Consider the following 14,238-nt stretch of genomic DNA (forward strand, 5'->3'; position numbering starts at 1 on the left):
GCTGGGCTGTGGCACCCAGGACATCAACATTCCAGGTGGCCACACTCGAGCCCCTTAACTCAACTGGCTACCACAGGCCCTGGCCAGTGGCCCTCCCCTGATTCTGTAATTTTTAACCCAATTAAAATTATTACATGCGAAACATAAGAATATAGTTTAAAATATGGAATTTGAGTTGAGTAATAGCCTTTATGGAATGTCCACTGTGTGCCTAGCTGTTTTCATCACAATGATGAGTAGACATAGATTTTGCCCTGATTGGCTTTTAAAAAGGCATACATACTTTCTTATATTTATATCAAGATGGAAAGATCGTATTAATCATGATTAAATTATATAGTAACTAAGTGATTTTTTTTCAATGCTTGACATCCATTTCTGGATTTTGGAGTAAAACTCACTTTATCATTTTATGCCTCTGTTCACTTCTTGTGAGACATCAAGTTCATAAATATTTATCTAAAATGACCTCATATTTTTTTCTGTTCTGCTAATACAGACACTTTCTCTTGTTGGTAATTGTTTTGAATCTCCTAACACTTAGGTGTTCCACAAAAATGTCCTATTCTGCCCACCTCCAGCCTGGTGGACCACCCTTTGGTTACAGCCAAGCTTTCCAGTATTTATCATTTCCTTGGGGCTGTGGGTCTAGGGACAGCTGGCAGGATGCATTTTTATTTTTCCTTAGCATTCCACTTTATCCTGATGACATTAAACATTTAATTTGAGTAAGTTCTCTCCAGGTGTGGTGCTCCCCAAGCAATCTTCTAGAGTTAATCTTGGAATCCTAATTAAGGCTTCCTGTAAAGGCAGAATGCATTTGCTGCAAGATGTAAGCATCTTTTCCTTGTGACTTGATTTCTTATTGAGTAGATCAGTAACTTGCTATTCTGTCTTGTCTGTCTTTTGAGAACTGAATTAGGATAAAATAGCTTCCAGAGTTTGATTGCACTAAGACAGTAGCAACTGAAGATCAATTCTTGCTCTTTGACGGATTGAGCAGGGCAGCTGACCTACAGGGCCCTTCCAGCCAGGCAGTTCCTTCCATCCTTTTTCTTCACTGCTATAAGCATTGCTTATGAGGCACACAACTCTGTAATTGGTGTTATTTCTTTGCACTATTTTCAAAGAGGCATTATAAAAGGTTTTGTCTGTGTTTTTCACTACCTTTTTTTTCTGCATTATTGGGGATTGAACCCTAGGGTTTTCCAGCAGCCCTACCATAACTACTGTCCCACTTCCCTCCCTCCTGGATGCAGACCTGAACTCAGCTAGATTCTAGGGATGGTTGAATCCCTTCATTTCCATTTATATTGAGTAAGACCTTTTGATCTGCTGGCAGCCATGCTGGGATTAAATCCCTGAATTTCTGACTCCAGGGTTCAGTAATTTCCACAGTTGCTTATTGGTCAACCTTTATAGAATACTTTACTTTTTGCCAATTCTTTCAATTCTTTTCTGAATTCCCCATTTGATAGATGGTCTCATTTGCTCAATGTTTACAGTTGGTGCTATTGTGAATGTTCAAAAACAAACTGGGAGATAAATGTTCTTATCCAGAGCTGCTCCTACCTTAGAAGGATGGGCACGTGAAGTGATCAGCACCAGAGCCTAGACATAGCTGTACACAGTTAGAGATTACCCATGGAGTGGTAGGAGTGTCTCCTCTGGTAGAGGATGGTAGTGAAGTTGCCACTTAAGACTTTGGGCCCCAAAGGATCAGCAGGATCTCTGCAAACCGAGAATTCTGGATGTTCAGGGATAGGTAGGTAATGAGAGGCCCTCAAGGCGTGGACATGCCTTAGAGATGTTGGGAGAAGAGAGTGGTGAGGAGGTGTAGCAGATAAACTAGAAAGGCAAGTTGGAGCCCTGACAGACTCTAAAGCCTGCTACAGTGGTGATGATCCTGAGACGCGCGTGCTGCAGTGGGTTCTTTGTATCTTTGAAAGCTCTAAAAGTTTTGCCTTCACTAGTCTGCTAGCTGTGTGACTTTTCCAAGTTTCAGTTCCCTACTTCGCAGGGCTGTTGTAAGGACAAAACACGAAATGCTGCTGTCTTAAGAAATCAGTGAATAAAGTATCAAAAAGGTCCTGAGATACACTCAGTGTATGTGAGTTGCCCATCCCCCCCCCTTTTAATCATGCTAAGCTTATTTGACTTGCTTTGGCAAGGAGCCATGGAAGATTTTTTAAAAAATGACATGATCAGCTTCTTGCTATGAAAAGATCTTAAATAATGTACAAATAAACAAGTTTCTAATAGAACAATAGATGCAGTTTCACACATGATGAATTTGATGTTCAAGCAGTACATTGAGTATAAACCTCTAATAAAACAATATGAATAGGAGTTTACCATAGTTATTTAGTTTTAATCTGTACTTGACTTGTTTGGTGAGAATGTGAAAGATCGTCTGGCTCATTGAACCATCCCTTGAATCTAGTTGAGTTCAGGTCTGCATCCAGGGTTTTATATTTTCATGTAATTAAGATAGAGGGAGGGTATGTGGGGGTGGACTAGGTAGGTGGTAGGTATGAGGAATCTTTCAGCTACGAATGCAGCTTTGGATGGCCACTCTTTCCAAATTGTTTCTTCTCTAGAATGGTCTTTTAATACCCTTATCCAGATTTGCAAAAGCATATTTTTTACTCCATCTAGTTATTATTACACTAATTCTAAGGAGTCAGTGAATATTTACAAAATTTTAACCTTTTTGTAGTGCTGTCTGGAATAACACAATTCAGAATGAAAAGGGAAGTTTTGACCTTGTGAAAAAGGGCTGATTTCTAACACTGATCTCCTACAACGTCTACCAATACACAATTCATGTTTCATAGATTGTAGATGGCAGAAGCTACTTACTATTTAAACTGTTTTAACTCTTAGGACACATATGTATCATGGAAATAACTATTAGCAAAATCTTAAGATTTTCATTTGGTAAACAATAAATCAACAAGTGTATTAAACTTTTTGTTTTGAATGCTGTTGACTATGACCTTGTGTGTTTAATTGTGTCTGTATTACACATGGACTTGCCCTGGTACTACTTTACTATAATTTACCCCTGGTTTTGCCAATCCAAAATTAATTTATCTTGCTTTGAGAAGAGTGCATCTTTTCTGCTTATTAACTTTGTATTACAGTGTACAAGACTTGGATCTGTTAACTGTTGGATAGAATTTTTCTTAGTAGAAAGTAAACATTTTCAGATCTTTGAAATTAGATTAGTTATTTTATAAAACATTGCAGATGTCATAATTGTGAACATAACAATTTACCAAACTGTAGTTAACTGGTGCAGTTTGCTGAGCATGTTTTATAAAGGAAAGGAAATGCCACAGCCCTGTTAAAGTTGTTCCACTGTAGTCTAGAAGAACAAAAAAGATTTGTTTCTCAGACACTTGAATCAGATAGTTTCTCTCTCCTCTCCTGAAGCATCCCATCATTCGAAATAGTCTAGTTAAAAATTAGTTGGTCTGTACACTCAACAGGTTCCACAGGAATTATTGGACTGTAATAATGGAGAGGTTTACCATCTTCAGCTTCAAAGTTGGGAGGGTTTTGGTCATTTAATTTTTAAGTATCTTCACTCTGAGATAAACAGTCTTTTTTACAATGGATTTTAGTATCCTGACGCTCAATTTTAAGACAAAGCAATTTTAATACTGGGTGCACACCACATGCCCTTGCTGTCTTGACAAGTTATGAAGTAGTTCAAGGCAGTATGGTTAAGGCTGTATTACTGAATGGTGCTGGTAAATACTGCACAGTTTCTTGTCATGTTGCAACCTTTGTTTCCAATTTAGTGAATGCTGCTATGGAATCAGATAGCAGCAATGACAACATTATAGATTGTGTTTAAACTAGGATTTAGTAGCAGTTGAGGTTCCCAATTTTAACCCCTTGGCAGCAAGATCCAAGTTCCCTCATTGCGTCTTAGCACCTAAGTGTCAAGGGGTTGAGTAACCAGCACAAAAGATACTGCACTTCTGATTTGTAGCATTTGTTAGAAGGGAAAGGAAATTGTGCTACATGTTGAAGGGATTGTGGGCAGCAGAAAGAAGACACCAGGAGAAGATAAAATGTCACATGAAGTCTTCATATTCTTGCACATACCCTTCACCATAACCGCCATAATCTGCCAGATCATCTTTCCTGGTGGCCTTTAATCCCCCTCCAGGAACCACACCTTTCTTCTTTTTAGCTTTGCTTTGCTTTTCTTGCTTCTGTTTTTCCCTGCAAAGCACAGTCAGTGAATTGGTAATCTTTTTCAAGTCATCAATTTCCAATGAAATACACACATCTCAAACTAAGGCTTCCAAAAAACTGGCATAATGCAGTGACTTTTCATATTGTATAATTTTCTTTTAGTAACTTTCCAAACTCTGTGACATCATCTCTTGAAGATGGATTTATAGCATCTACTCCATAAACTGAATTATTAACATCAAAAGTTTATTTTGCTAATTCAAGGTCTGACTCTTCCTGTAATTTCTTTTTTTCTTTTTTGGTGCTGGGGATCAAACTCGGGTCCTTGTGCTTGTGAGGTAGGCGGCAGAACCGCTGAGCTAAATCCTCGGCCCACTTCTTGTAATTTCTTTAGCTGAAGTTTATCTGCTAATTGTTCTTATGGTGTCAGCGCTTTAGGTTGACTTCAGGTTCCTCTAACCTCTTTTTAATTTCTTCCCACCTTTTTTTTCTGTTGCCGTTTTCTCTTTTATCTTCTCTGCTGTTTTTTTCTTTTCTGAAATTTTTATTTCTGGTTTTACTACTGCTTCCTCTTTTTGTGTCGTCATCATTATCCTAGCTATCCTCAGAAAGGCAGGGGCTTCCAGACTCGCCGTATAGGATCACCTCATTGTGGGGTTTAATTTCCAACTTGCTCGTCCTGCTTCGGGGGAGGGTTGGGCGCGTGGGCCAGCGGAAGGCTGCTGCCCTGCAGATCTCCGACTGGCCAGTGCGCGCCTCTTGCGAATTCAGCCAGGCCGTGCTGCGCTCTGGAGGGCTTGACACCCGCGCGGCTCCTGCCCACATGGCCTGAGAGCGCCACGGACGAGTCGGATTGTTATAAGTGATAACATTTTTTTTCTATTGAATAATTTGTTTTTAATATGTCATTTCAGTTTCTGTTACTATGGCAATGACGGCAGGGACTACAACAACCTTTCCTATGAGCAACCATACCCGAGAAAGAGTGACTGTAGCCAAGCTCACATTGGAGAATTTTTACAGCAACCTAATTTTACAGCATGAAGAGAGAGAAACCAGGTATAGGGAAAGCTGGTCAAGCTTTTGTTAAAGTGGTATGCAGTGAGTGGACTGTAAATGTGTTTTTCATTAATAATGTGTATATAAGTGATCCCTGCATGCTGTTTTAGGTTTCCTGCACTTACCATGCTCTTAGTTATTTTATTTCACAGAATAACTTATTGGGATACCCAAAGTCTTGTGTGCACATATACTTTTATCATGTCAGTTGCTAATTAAACATTTTCCATTGTATATTGTTACACATTTTTTTAGAGGGATGCTTTACAAATGACTGTCTTTACTCCAAAACAGCATAGTGTGTATATCAATGGAAATGGAAGAGTTTAAAAAATGACAATTTTTTGGCATTAATTAAACTTACAGTATGATAAAGGAGAAAATGTACCTAAATGTATGAAAGAGTGAAAAGTATCACTAAAACAAGGATAAAGAAGGGGGAGATTGCTTTTGACTGTGGCAACTTGGAACACTTCTTAAATAGTAGTGGCATTGAAATAGGCTGTCAAGGAAGAGTACTGTTTACACAGCATAAAGGGAAAGAGAACGATAAAAAGAATATTAGTGAGAAGAAATTACCTACAGGTGGGCTGGGGATTCCGTGCCTACCTTGCAAGAGCAAGGTTCTGAATTCAAGGTCCCCCATGACCTTCAGGTCAGGCAGTATCCAGTTAAAGTCTGATACAGAATGTGCTAAATTTCAGTATCACAGGAACCCTGTGTGCCATGTTAATGTAGCTGTTCTCATAGTATTGGAAAACCTTGAAGGTTTGTAAGCAGAATTAGATGATCACAAATGTTTCTCTGGAAGTGAACTTTTATTGTGTTGTGTAGAATGGATGTGGGGAATTAGAAACAGGAAAGACTAGCGATATCCAGGCTGATGGAAAGGGGCTTAAATTAGGATTGATGAGAAAGATAGAGAAGAACTGAACAAGTGAGAAAGATTGGCAAAAGTGGCAACTAGCTGGACACAAAGTATCAGAGAAGTCTCTACTGGCCCCAAAATTTCATGCTCTGACAAAGTGAGAATTGATGTAATTTAGTGAAACAGGACTAGAACAAAAAAAATAGTTTTGGATAGATTTAACTATAGCTGAGGAGATAATTAGTGAACTAGAAAATACAACCTCAGTAATTATTGGGCTGGAGGTTTAGCTCAGTGGTTATATATTCCTAAAGTGGGAGAGCACTTGTGCCATTTACTCCTATAGACTCTGGAATTCAATCCCCAGCACCACAGAAAACAAACACAATTCCTAAGTGAGGAAGTGAGAGAATAGGGCATGGGCAACAAAAACCTGGGAGTTTAGCACCAAGAAAAATTTCAAAAGTTTCAATTTAGGCAGAAGGAAAGTGATCACAAATAGGTATTCCTAAAGTGGGAGAGCACTTGTGCCATTTACTCCTATAGACTCTGGAATTCAATCCCCAGCACCACAGAAAACAAACACAATTCCTAAGTGAGGAAGTGAGAGAATAGGGCATGGGCAACAAAAACCTGGGAGTTTAGCACCAAGAAAAATTTCAAAAGTTTCAATTTAGGCAGAAGGAAAGTGATCACAAATAGGAAATCTAAATGGCAAATAACATGGAAATAGCTCAGCAATTGTACAGTTGCTCCCTGACTTATGATGGTTCAGCTTACAATTTTTCAATTTTATGATCATGCAAAAGTGATAGGTACCCCGTAGAACCTAGAGAATGGATTTTAAATTTTAATTCTTTCCCAGCCTGGGGATATGTAGTATGATGCTCTGGTGATCTTGGGCAGTGGCAGTGAGTGGGACTCCCAGTCAGCCAGGCCGTTGTGAGGGAAAACTGCTCACGCTCTGCAGTAGTATACCTTGTAGGTAACCTGGGAAGTATTGGTTGGTTAGGCATATTAGATGCATTTTCAACTCATGCTATTGGAAGTGGAGGAGCAGCCATGCAACTACAACATAAGTAATAATGCTCATAATGTCCTGTGCATCTTAAAAAAATAAAGTCAAAGTACTTTCCAGCAGTAGATTTTAAGCCGAGAGAAGTATTTGGAATTAAAATGTTGTTGAGGATCCTTGTAGAAAAGGGAATAAACAGGACTTGGAATATATTGTTCAGTGCTACAGTGTGTGTGTAGCCTGTGGCAGATCTCAGCTTCAGTCTCTGTACTGCTTTTACAAAAGAAAAAGAGAAGGAAAAGGAAGGGAATAAAGCTTAACTGCAAACTTTGACAAATAAGGATATAATTTTAATTTCTAGGGTACCAGTAAAAGAATAGAAATACAAAGCTTGTAATTTCCAAATAAGGAGAAGGGGAAAAAATGGCATGAGGGGAAGAAATCAGTTCAGAAGAACAGAAGAGAAAAGAAATGCCATATTACCAAAAACTGAAAAATTGAAGTACCAAAATAGGACAAATAAGTTAGAAATAAAACCCTATATATCCATAAATGTAATTAAAGTCTTTGGAAGCAATTGGATGAGAGAACCAAGGAAAGAAAGTACTGTGTTTTTTCAAAGTAGGCATGTACGTTATTTCTAATAATCGTAGAGTTTTTTTTTTTTGCATGAAACTTTATAATGATTCAGTTTTGCCCTTTATTCTCAAAGGAAAATAAAAATAAAAATATCTGTTCCTTTAAAAAAAAAAATCAATCTCAGCCTGGTGCCATGCAAGTCAGATTAACCAGCCAGCTCTTATTTTTTAACAGTGAATATTTTAAGAAAGTGTTTGATGTATTTTTGAGGGTTAACTAATTGGATAAATGCATAAGCCTAATGTGCTAGCCAGAGCAAAGTGTAAGACATTTAGAGAGAAAACTTTTTAAAAGAGGTACAAGAAGATTCATGAATCTGCCTGTTCAAATATGGTAGAAATGGGTAAAAATTCCTGTTATTTCTCCCCAGAATGAGGGATGATGTCATGAAGTGTTAGTTTGGGAAGCATTGAGGGAGGTGAGTAGTGGAGATTTGCCAGAGAATAAAGTTGCTTGCAGATAGATTCCTTCTCACTCTTTGAACTCTGTGCAGAGAGGATGCTGGAAATCGCTTTAGTGAGGATGTTAGGCACATGTTCCATTCTGAGGGTTCGAGGCTGAGAAAGTAATGCTAAACAAAAGGTGAACACCACCAGTGTGCTCAAAATGGTTACCTACGACTAGTTCTGTAAAGGAGTGGGTGGTCTATTGGGCTGCTATTTCTCAGTGGGTTTTAGATATTTTGGTTATGAATTTTCTAGAGGAAAGAAAAATAACAGCTGAAGAATGGTTTAGGCTTACCTTTGAATATATATATTGTCACAGCTAGCAAATACCAAAATATATGTATCATAGTTTTGGTCCCAAACCATACATTCATTTGGGTATTGGGCAGTGCTAGTCTTACCCTAGTACACTCTAAGATCAAATAGGACGAGTTCTCCTAGACTTATATTTGGGAAAAACCAGTACAACAGAAATACAGTTTACTTGGAAATAAGTTCAGAAAGTATTTCACAGCCATCTTTCTAGTTACTAGTTATTTTATCCATCCACACACACACCCTTCCAAATATTTAGCTTGCAAGGTTTCCACTTAAAAAAATGAATAACTGAACTGGACTGTATCTAGAAAAGCAGATGTTCTGACAGGTAGTATGTGTTTTTTATATACCTAAATAACTTTCCAATTTCCAAAGAAATTTGACAGAATAAAATATTCTCAAGTGAATTGAACATCATTCCTTGATCAGGAAAATTGAGCTCAAGGTAACAGACTAACGAAAGCTCTTTTGTCTACCGGGTGTTATGACCAGGTTTCAAACAGGGATAGCTACTTTACAAACTTAGCTACTTTTTCATACTTCTACTATAGACATTGAGAAATAGAATAACAGAGCATTTAGGCAGGCAAGTGAAGTACTCTAGAAGTAGAGCTGTGGGCTAGGGATGTAGCTCTGTGATAGTGCACTTGCTGAGCATTAATGAGGCCCTGGTTAACTTGAATTAAAAAATGTATATTCTGAAAGGGGAATAGTTAGAAACATATGTACTTAAAATTCTAATTATTGTTTTCTGTTGAAAAGGCAGAAGAAATTAGAAGTGGCCATGGAAGAAGAAGGATTAGCAGATGAAGAGGTACTTAATTAAATTATTATATGAAAGTAAATGGGCTGGGGATGTAGCTCTGTGGTAGAATGTTTCATATGTAAGGCTCTGGGTTACATCCTCAGTACCTAACATAAAAAAAACAAAACAAAAAAGGATTTTTAGCTGGGCATAGTGGAACATGCCTATAATCCGAGCACACTGGGAGGCTGAGGCAGTTCAAGCCTGGCCTGGCCAAGCCAGCAACTCAACAAGACCCTATCTAAATTTAAAAAGGGCTGGGAATGTAGATCCGTGCAGAGGACCTTGGTTCAACACCCAGTACTACAGAAATAAAACAGAACAAAACAGGTATATTCAAGAACCAGGCCTGATGATGCATGCCCGTAATTCCAGCTACCTAGGAAACTGAGGTAGAAAGATCAAGGCCAGCCAAAGCAGTTCAGTGAGATTCTATGTCAACATAAAAATTTTTAAAGGGCTGATTATAGGTCAGTTGTAAAGAGCTTATCTAGCATGTGTGGGGCCCTGAGTTCAATCCCATTACCAGAAGAAAAAGGATATATGTGAAGTAATGGTATATATGCAGAATAATGACTAATTGCATTTGAGCTATAAAGAGGACAGTAAAGAAAATACAGGGTAATTTGACAGAACTAGTGAAAAGCTAGGTTTAGAAAGATGTTTATTTTCTAGGTGTTGGGAATCACAACCTAGATTAATTAAGTTTTCAGTGGTCAGCAAAGAGTTTCTTTAAAGAGTAAACTACCAAATGATTTGAAATCAAGATTGTTTAAAAAAAAAAAAAAAAGGGTTGTTTTCTAATCTTCTCTTTTCTTTTCCTATGTCTGTAGTTCTATCTTTTGGGTTGCAAGGTTTAAGTCAGATATAAAAGTATTATGGTTTGCCGAGAGTAGTTTGTTAATCACCTGACTCAATCTAGAAAATTCAAATTTTAACATTTAGATTTTACAATTAACATTATAAATTAACATATAAAATAAATATACTTTTTAAAAAGCTCATTCCTTTTAAATTTTAGTGAAAAAAGTAATGGTTTTGACCAAATAACTGCATAATTATAGTTGTATTGATTTAGAAACCTTAAACATGATACTGTAATTTGACTTCAGGTGGGGTGGATACAAAGCAGATGCTAGTGCAACCTTAGTATTGGGTGAAACATGGCTTGGTTTTCTGATAACATTTCAGGGTCTGTTCTTTTGATCTAGACATTTTGTTTGTATATCCAACTCTTAATTATTTTTACTTACACAACAAAATAGATTCTTCTTTTACCTTTTTCTTTTAAAATATTTGATCCTCATAGTTTATCTCTTAATAAAGACCTACCAGCTTTTACTTTACTGTAAGAAAACAAGAGCCTAGCCCAGTTAGACCTGTCACCTGCTGACTGGCACCTTTGGTGGAAGCTGAAGGCAATGGCCACTGTGGCTCAGTGTGGCTAAGTTCTTGTTTTTCAAGAAGAGATGGCTGGACATGGGTGGTGCACACTTGTAACCCCAGGACTTTGGGAGGCTGAAGCAGGAGTATCACAAGTTCAAACCCAGCCTGATTTATTTAGCGACTTAGCAATAATTTGTTTATAAAGGGGGAGAGCACAGGGAATGTAGCTCAGTGTGAATGCCCTGGGTTCTATCTCTAGTACTGCAAGAAGGGGGAAAATTAGAAGAGCTGGAAATTTGGGCTTTTATATGACTCACCTGCTTTTTAAAATACTGGAAAGTAAGTGGAGTGTTTTAAAAACTAGTGCAATCCAAATCAAATGTAGATAATGTGAAAAGATTTTGACCCTAAAAATAGTCTCTGGCTAATAATGCCTTTTTATAAAACTTCCAAACTGTTCCTGTAAAGACATTTTTAATTCTGCAAATGCTTATTAGTAGGCCCCCTGATGGGTCCTGGATTATGTTTTTCTGTTCAATAGACAAACTCTCTCAACCTTAGTATAAAATGTGGGAACTATCCTTATGTGGGGTGGTTTTTAGTAAAGGTATTTAATAAAAATCCGGTTATTTAATGAAACTAGTCTTCATTCTGATTTGGAAATATTATGAAAGTGAATGAAAATTTTTGTGAAAAGTTTAAACCATATACTGTGTCCATATAAAGCATATATCCTGGAATGAAATTACTAGCTAAACCCTTTTATATCTCAACTTTCATATGTGCTGTCTTACATAAAACTGGGCACCCTACATACTGAGAGTTTGAGTAATGCCCATTTAAAAAGAATGGGAAATGAGAGAATATCTATTTTCATCTCATCTCAACAAAATCTCGTCATATATGAACTATTAATGGAAAATCAAAATGGACAAATTTAAACTACAAAAGGGAGCCATGAAGGAATGGAGATGGAGCTCAGTGATAGAATGCTTGCCTAACACACACAAGGCCCTCAGTGAGTTTGATTTATTTTGTAACTCTTGTCTGTAAAATTTAAGCCCTTTTATATAATTCTGTATAACAAGGTCATCTTTGACATTCAGAGTAGAAAGTTTCTGCAGCTGCACCCAGCTGTACTGTTTTACATGAAAACGTGAAAGGAAAGATTCAGAAGTTTTTCAAAAATTTCACATTTATTTGTGTAATTAAAAAAATCTTGAACAGCTTATTACTTTAAAGGACATGGTACTGTAGTGCCACCTAGTGGCCTTTAAAATAAGTTTTAAAATGTAAAACATTTGGCCTACTTGTTTTACTATTTTTTCAGACTTTTTTATTCAAAAGATATTTTTGAGGACTTTTGTGTAAAAAGGGTATGGCCATTCCACTGATGTAAAAAGAATTAAAAAATAGTTCCCTCAGTTAGGATCCATCTTTGTTTTTGTAATTATATAAATATAATTTTAGCTTAAACTGATACTCAAAGATCGAAACTATCCTAATCCCATAATTAGAACAATCTGTTTTTAAACTAGTACACAGCTAGTATATTAGTATAGTCTTTTGGTAAACAGAGCAATAATGATTATATCTTTATTTTATCTGTTTAGTTTCCTTATTGCCTGACTTCTTACCAAAAAAGCCTCTTCATTGTTGAGTACAATTTCCATAATATCACTGCATTTTGTAATCAATGTCAGGTGTGAAAAAGGACAAAGCTTTTTAATTTGTACACCTCACCTTTATTTTTACACTGTCATAGTGTCTACTATTGATATGCCTGGGTGTGTAACTTCTATTATGTTTAAAGACATAATTTCTTGATTTCATTCTCTTAGATTAATTTAGCTAGAGGTGTCAGAATTCCATTGTTTCGCTCATACACATACATGTGTTTCTAATTAATAATCTAACTTTTAAAAATAGACACAAATAGGGGCCCAGGATTTAGCTCAGTGGTTCTGCTGCCTACCTCACAAGTTCGATCCCCGGTACCAAAAAAAAAAAAAAAAAAAAAAAGCCACAAGTAGGAGCAGTACTTCTGAGCTGTTAGAGTCCTTTTGACTTGCTTTGCCTTTTGAGCTGAATCCCTGAAAGCTTTAAAAGGTTCAGCTGAAGATGAGCAGGATTTTGTTTATTTCCCATTCTGTTTCCTCTAGTTATTTCTATTATGTCTAGGAATTAAGTGTATAAAAAACTAGAAGCCAGATGTGGTAGTGCATGCCTCTGATTCCAGTGACTCAGGAGGCAAAGGCAAGAGGATCACAAGTTCAAGGCTAGCCTGGGCAGCTTAGTGAGACTCAATCTCAAAGTAAAAAATAAAAAGGGCTGTAGCTCAGTGGTAGAGAGCCTGCCTAGCATGTGCGGGGTCTTAAGTTTGATCCCTAACACTGGGAGAAAAAACAAGAAACAAATAGTTGATGAGAGGGAAAAATGAGGTTTAGAACAATGAAATAAATGTCTGTGGTGAATGAAACTTCACATATTTCAGAATGTGGCTCATTAATAATAGTTTTTTTTTTGTGATCTTTGTAGGATCAAAAGTGCAGTTACTGACTTGAGTATTTTAATAACCTCTTTTTATGATGCTCTGTATTTTCAAGGAGTTGGTGCCAAATATCCTGCAGTTTATTAAAATTTGTCTAAGAGTAAAGTCTGTCATAAGATTTACTTATAACTGCTACCATAAATAAATCTCTATGGAAACACTGCCATTGTGTGATTTTTGGTGTCACAAGTCTCAGGTTGTAACAGAGCAGTCATGGAAATTAGGGTTGAAGCAAAGTAGATTTCCTGACAGAGTGAAAATCAATATCAGGATACTAGTAGTTCAGGATGTAAAGTTTAATTTTTGTGTATGAATTATGTCAGCATAAAGATGAAGAAATTAATTTTATAAAAATGATTAGTTAATTCATTTATTGTGAATTAAGTTAGTATACAAATGAAAGAATGAATTTTATGTGTTTCTAGATATAGATAAATAGATGAATTAGTTGAAATATTGGAGTCCTTTTCACGAGTAAGGATTAACTGTTAAAAATGTTCTATTAAGGTTCTTTCTGTGCTAATACTTTGATAAATTATAGCATTAGTAAAATACCTCAATTTTTATATGTATCATCTTTAATACTGTGCCCTTGAAACAACCTGACTATAAGATCATCCTTTTAAATTGTCTTTAAATAGAAAAAGTTACGCCGATCACAACATGCTCGCAAAGAAACGGAGTTCTTACGACTCAAGAGGACTAGGCTTGGATTGGATGACTTTGAGTCTCTGAAAGTTATAGGAAGAGGAGCTTTTGGAGAGGTGAGCTTCTTTCCAGTTTACCATGGTTGAACATATATATCTTAAAATAGTTTAAAATATGTATTAAAATATACTTCCTAACATAATCCCAATGGTAAATTCTGCCTCTCTTTAAGCAGCCTACTTTTCACTCCTGAATGTGTAGTGTAGCAGCCTAGATGTTTCAACATTTACA

General features: G+C 36.7%; 1 protein-coding gene and 1 pseudogene across 6 annotated transcripts in view; one reads left to right on the forward strand and one right to left on the reverse strand.

Moving 5' to 3' along the window:
- Positions 1-14,238, forward strand: part of Stk38l (serine/threonine kinase 38 like) — a 76,018-nt gene that overhangs the window by 47,858 nt on the left and 13,922 nt on the right. For 5 of the 6 annotated variants that reach the window (XM_010615913.3, XM_010615908.3, XM_010615914.3 and 2 more), the window contains 3 exons: positions 5,127-5,271; positions 9,320-9,371; positions 13,941-14,063. In XM_010615913.3, coding sequence (XP_010614215.1) covers positions 5,138-5,271; positions 9,320-9,371; positions 13,941-14,063 — 309 coding nt within the window. In that variant the 5' untranslated portion in view covers positions 5,127-5,137. Of the gene's footprint in view, positions 1-5,126; positions 5,272-9,319; positions 9,372-13,940; positions 14,064-14,238 lie in introns of those variants that run through there. The other variant, XM_019206299.2, reaches the window with a different exon arrangement.
- On the reverse strand, positions 4,089-5,037 carry LOC104856501 (annotated as a pseudogene).

This window comes from Fukomys damarensis, unplaced genomic scaffold (assembly GCF_012274545.1).
Source record: "Fukomys damarensis isolate Sample0158 unplaced genomic scaffold, DMR_v1.0_HiC HiC_scaffold_15, whole genome shotgun sequence".
NCBI lineage: Eukaryota > Metazoa > Chordata > Mammalia > Rodentia > Bathyergidae > Fukomys > Fukomys damarensis.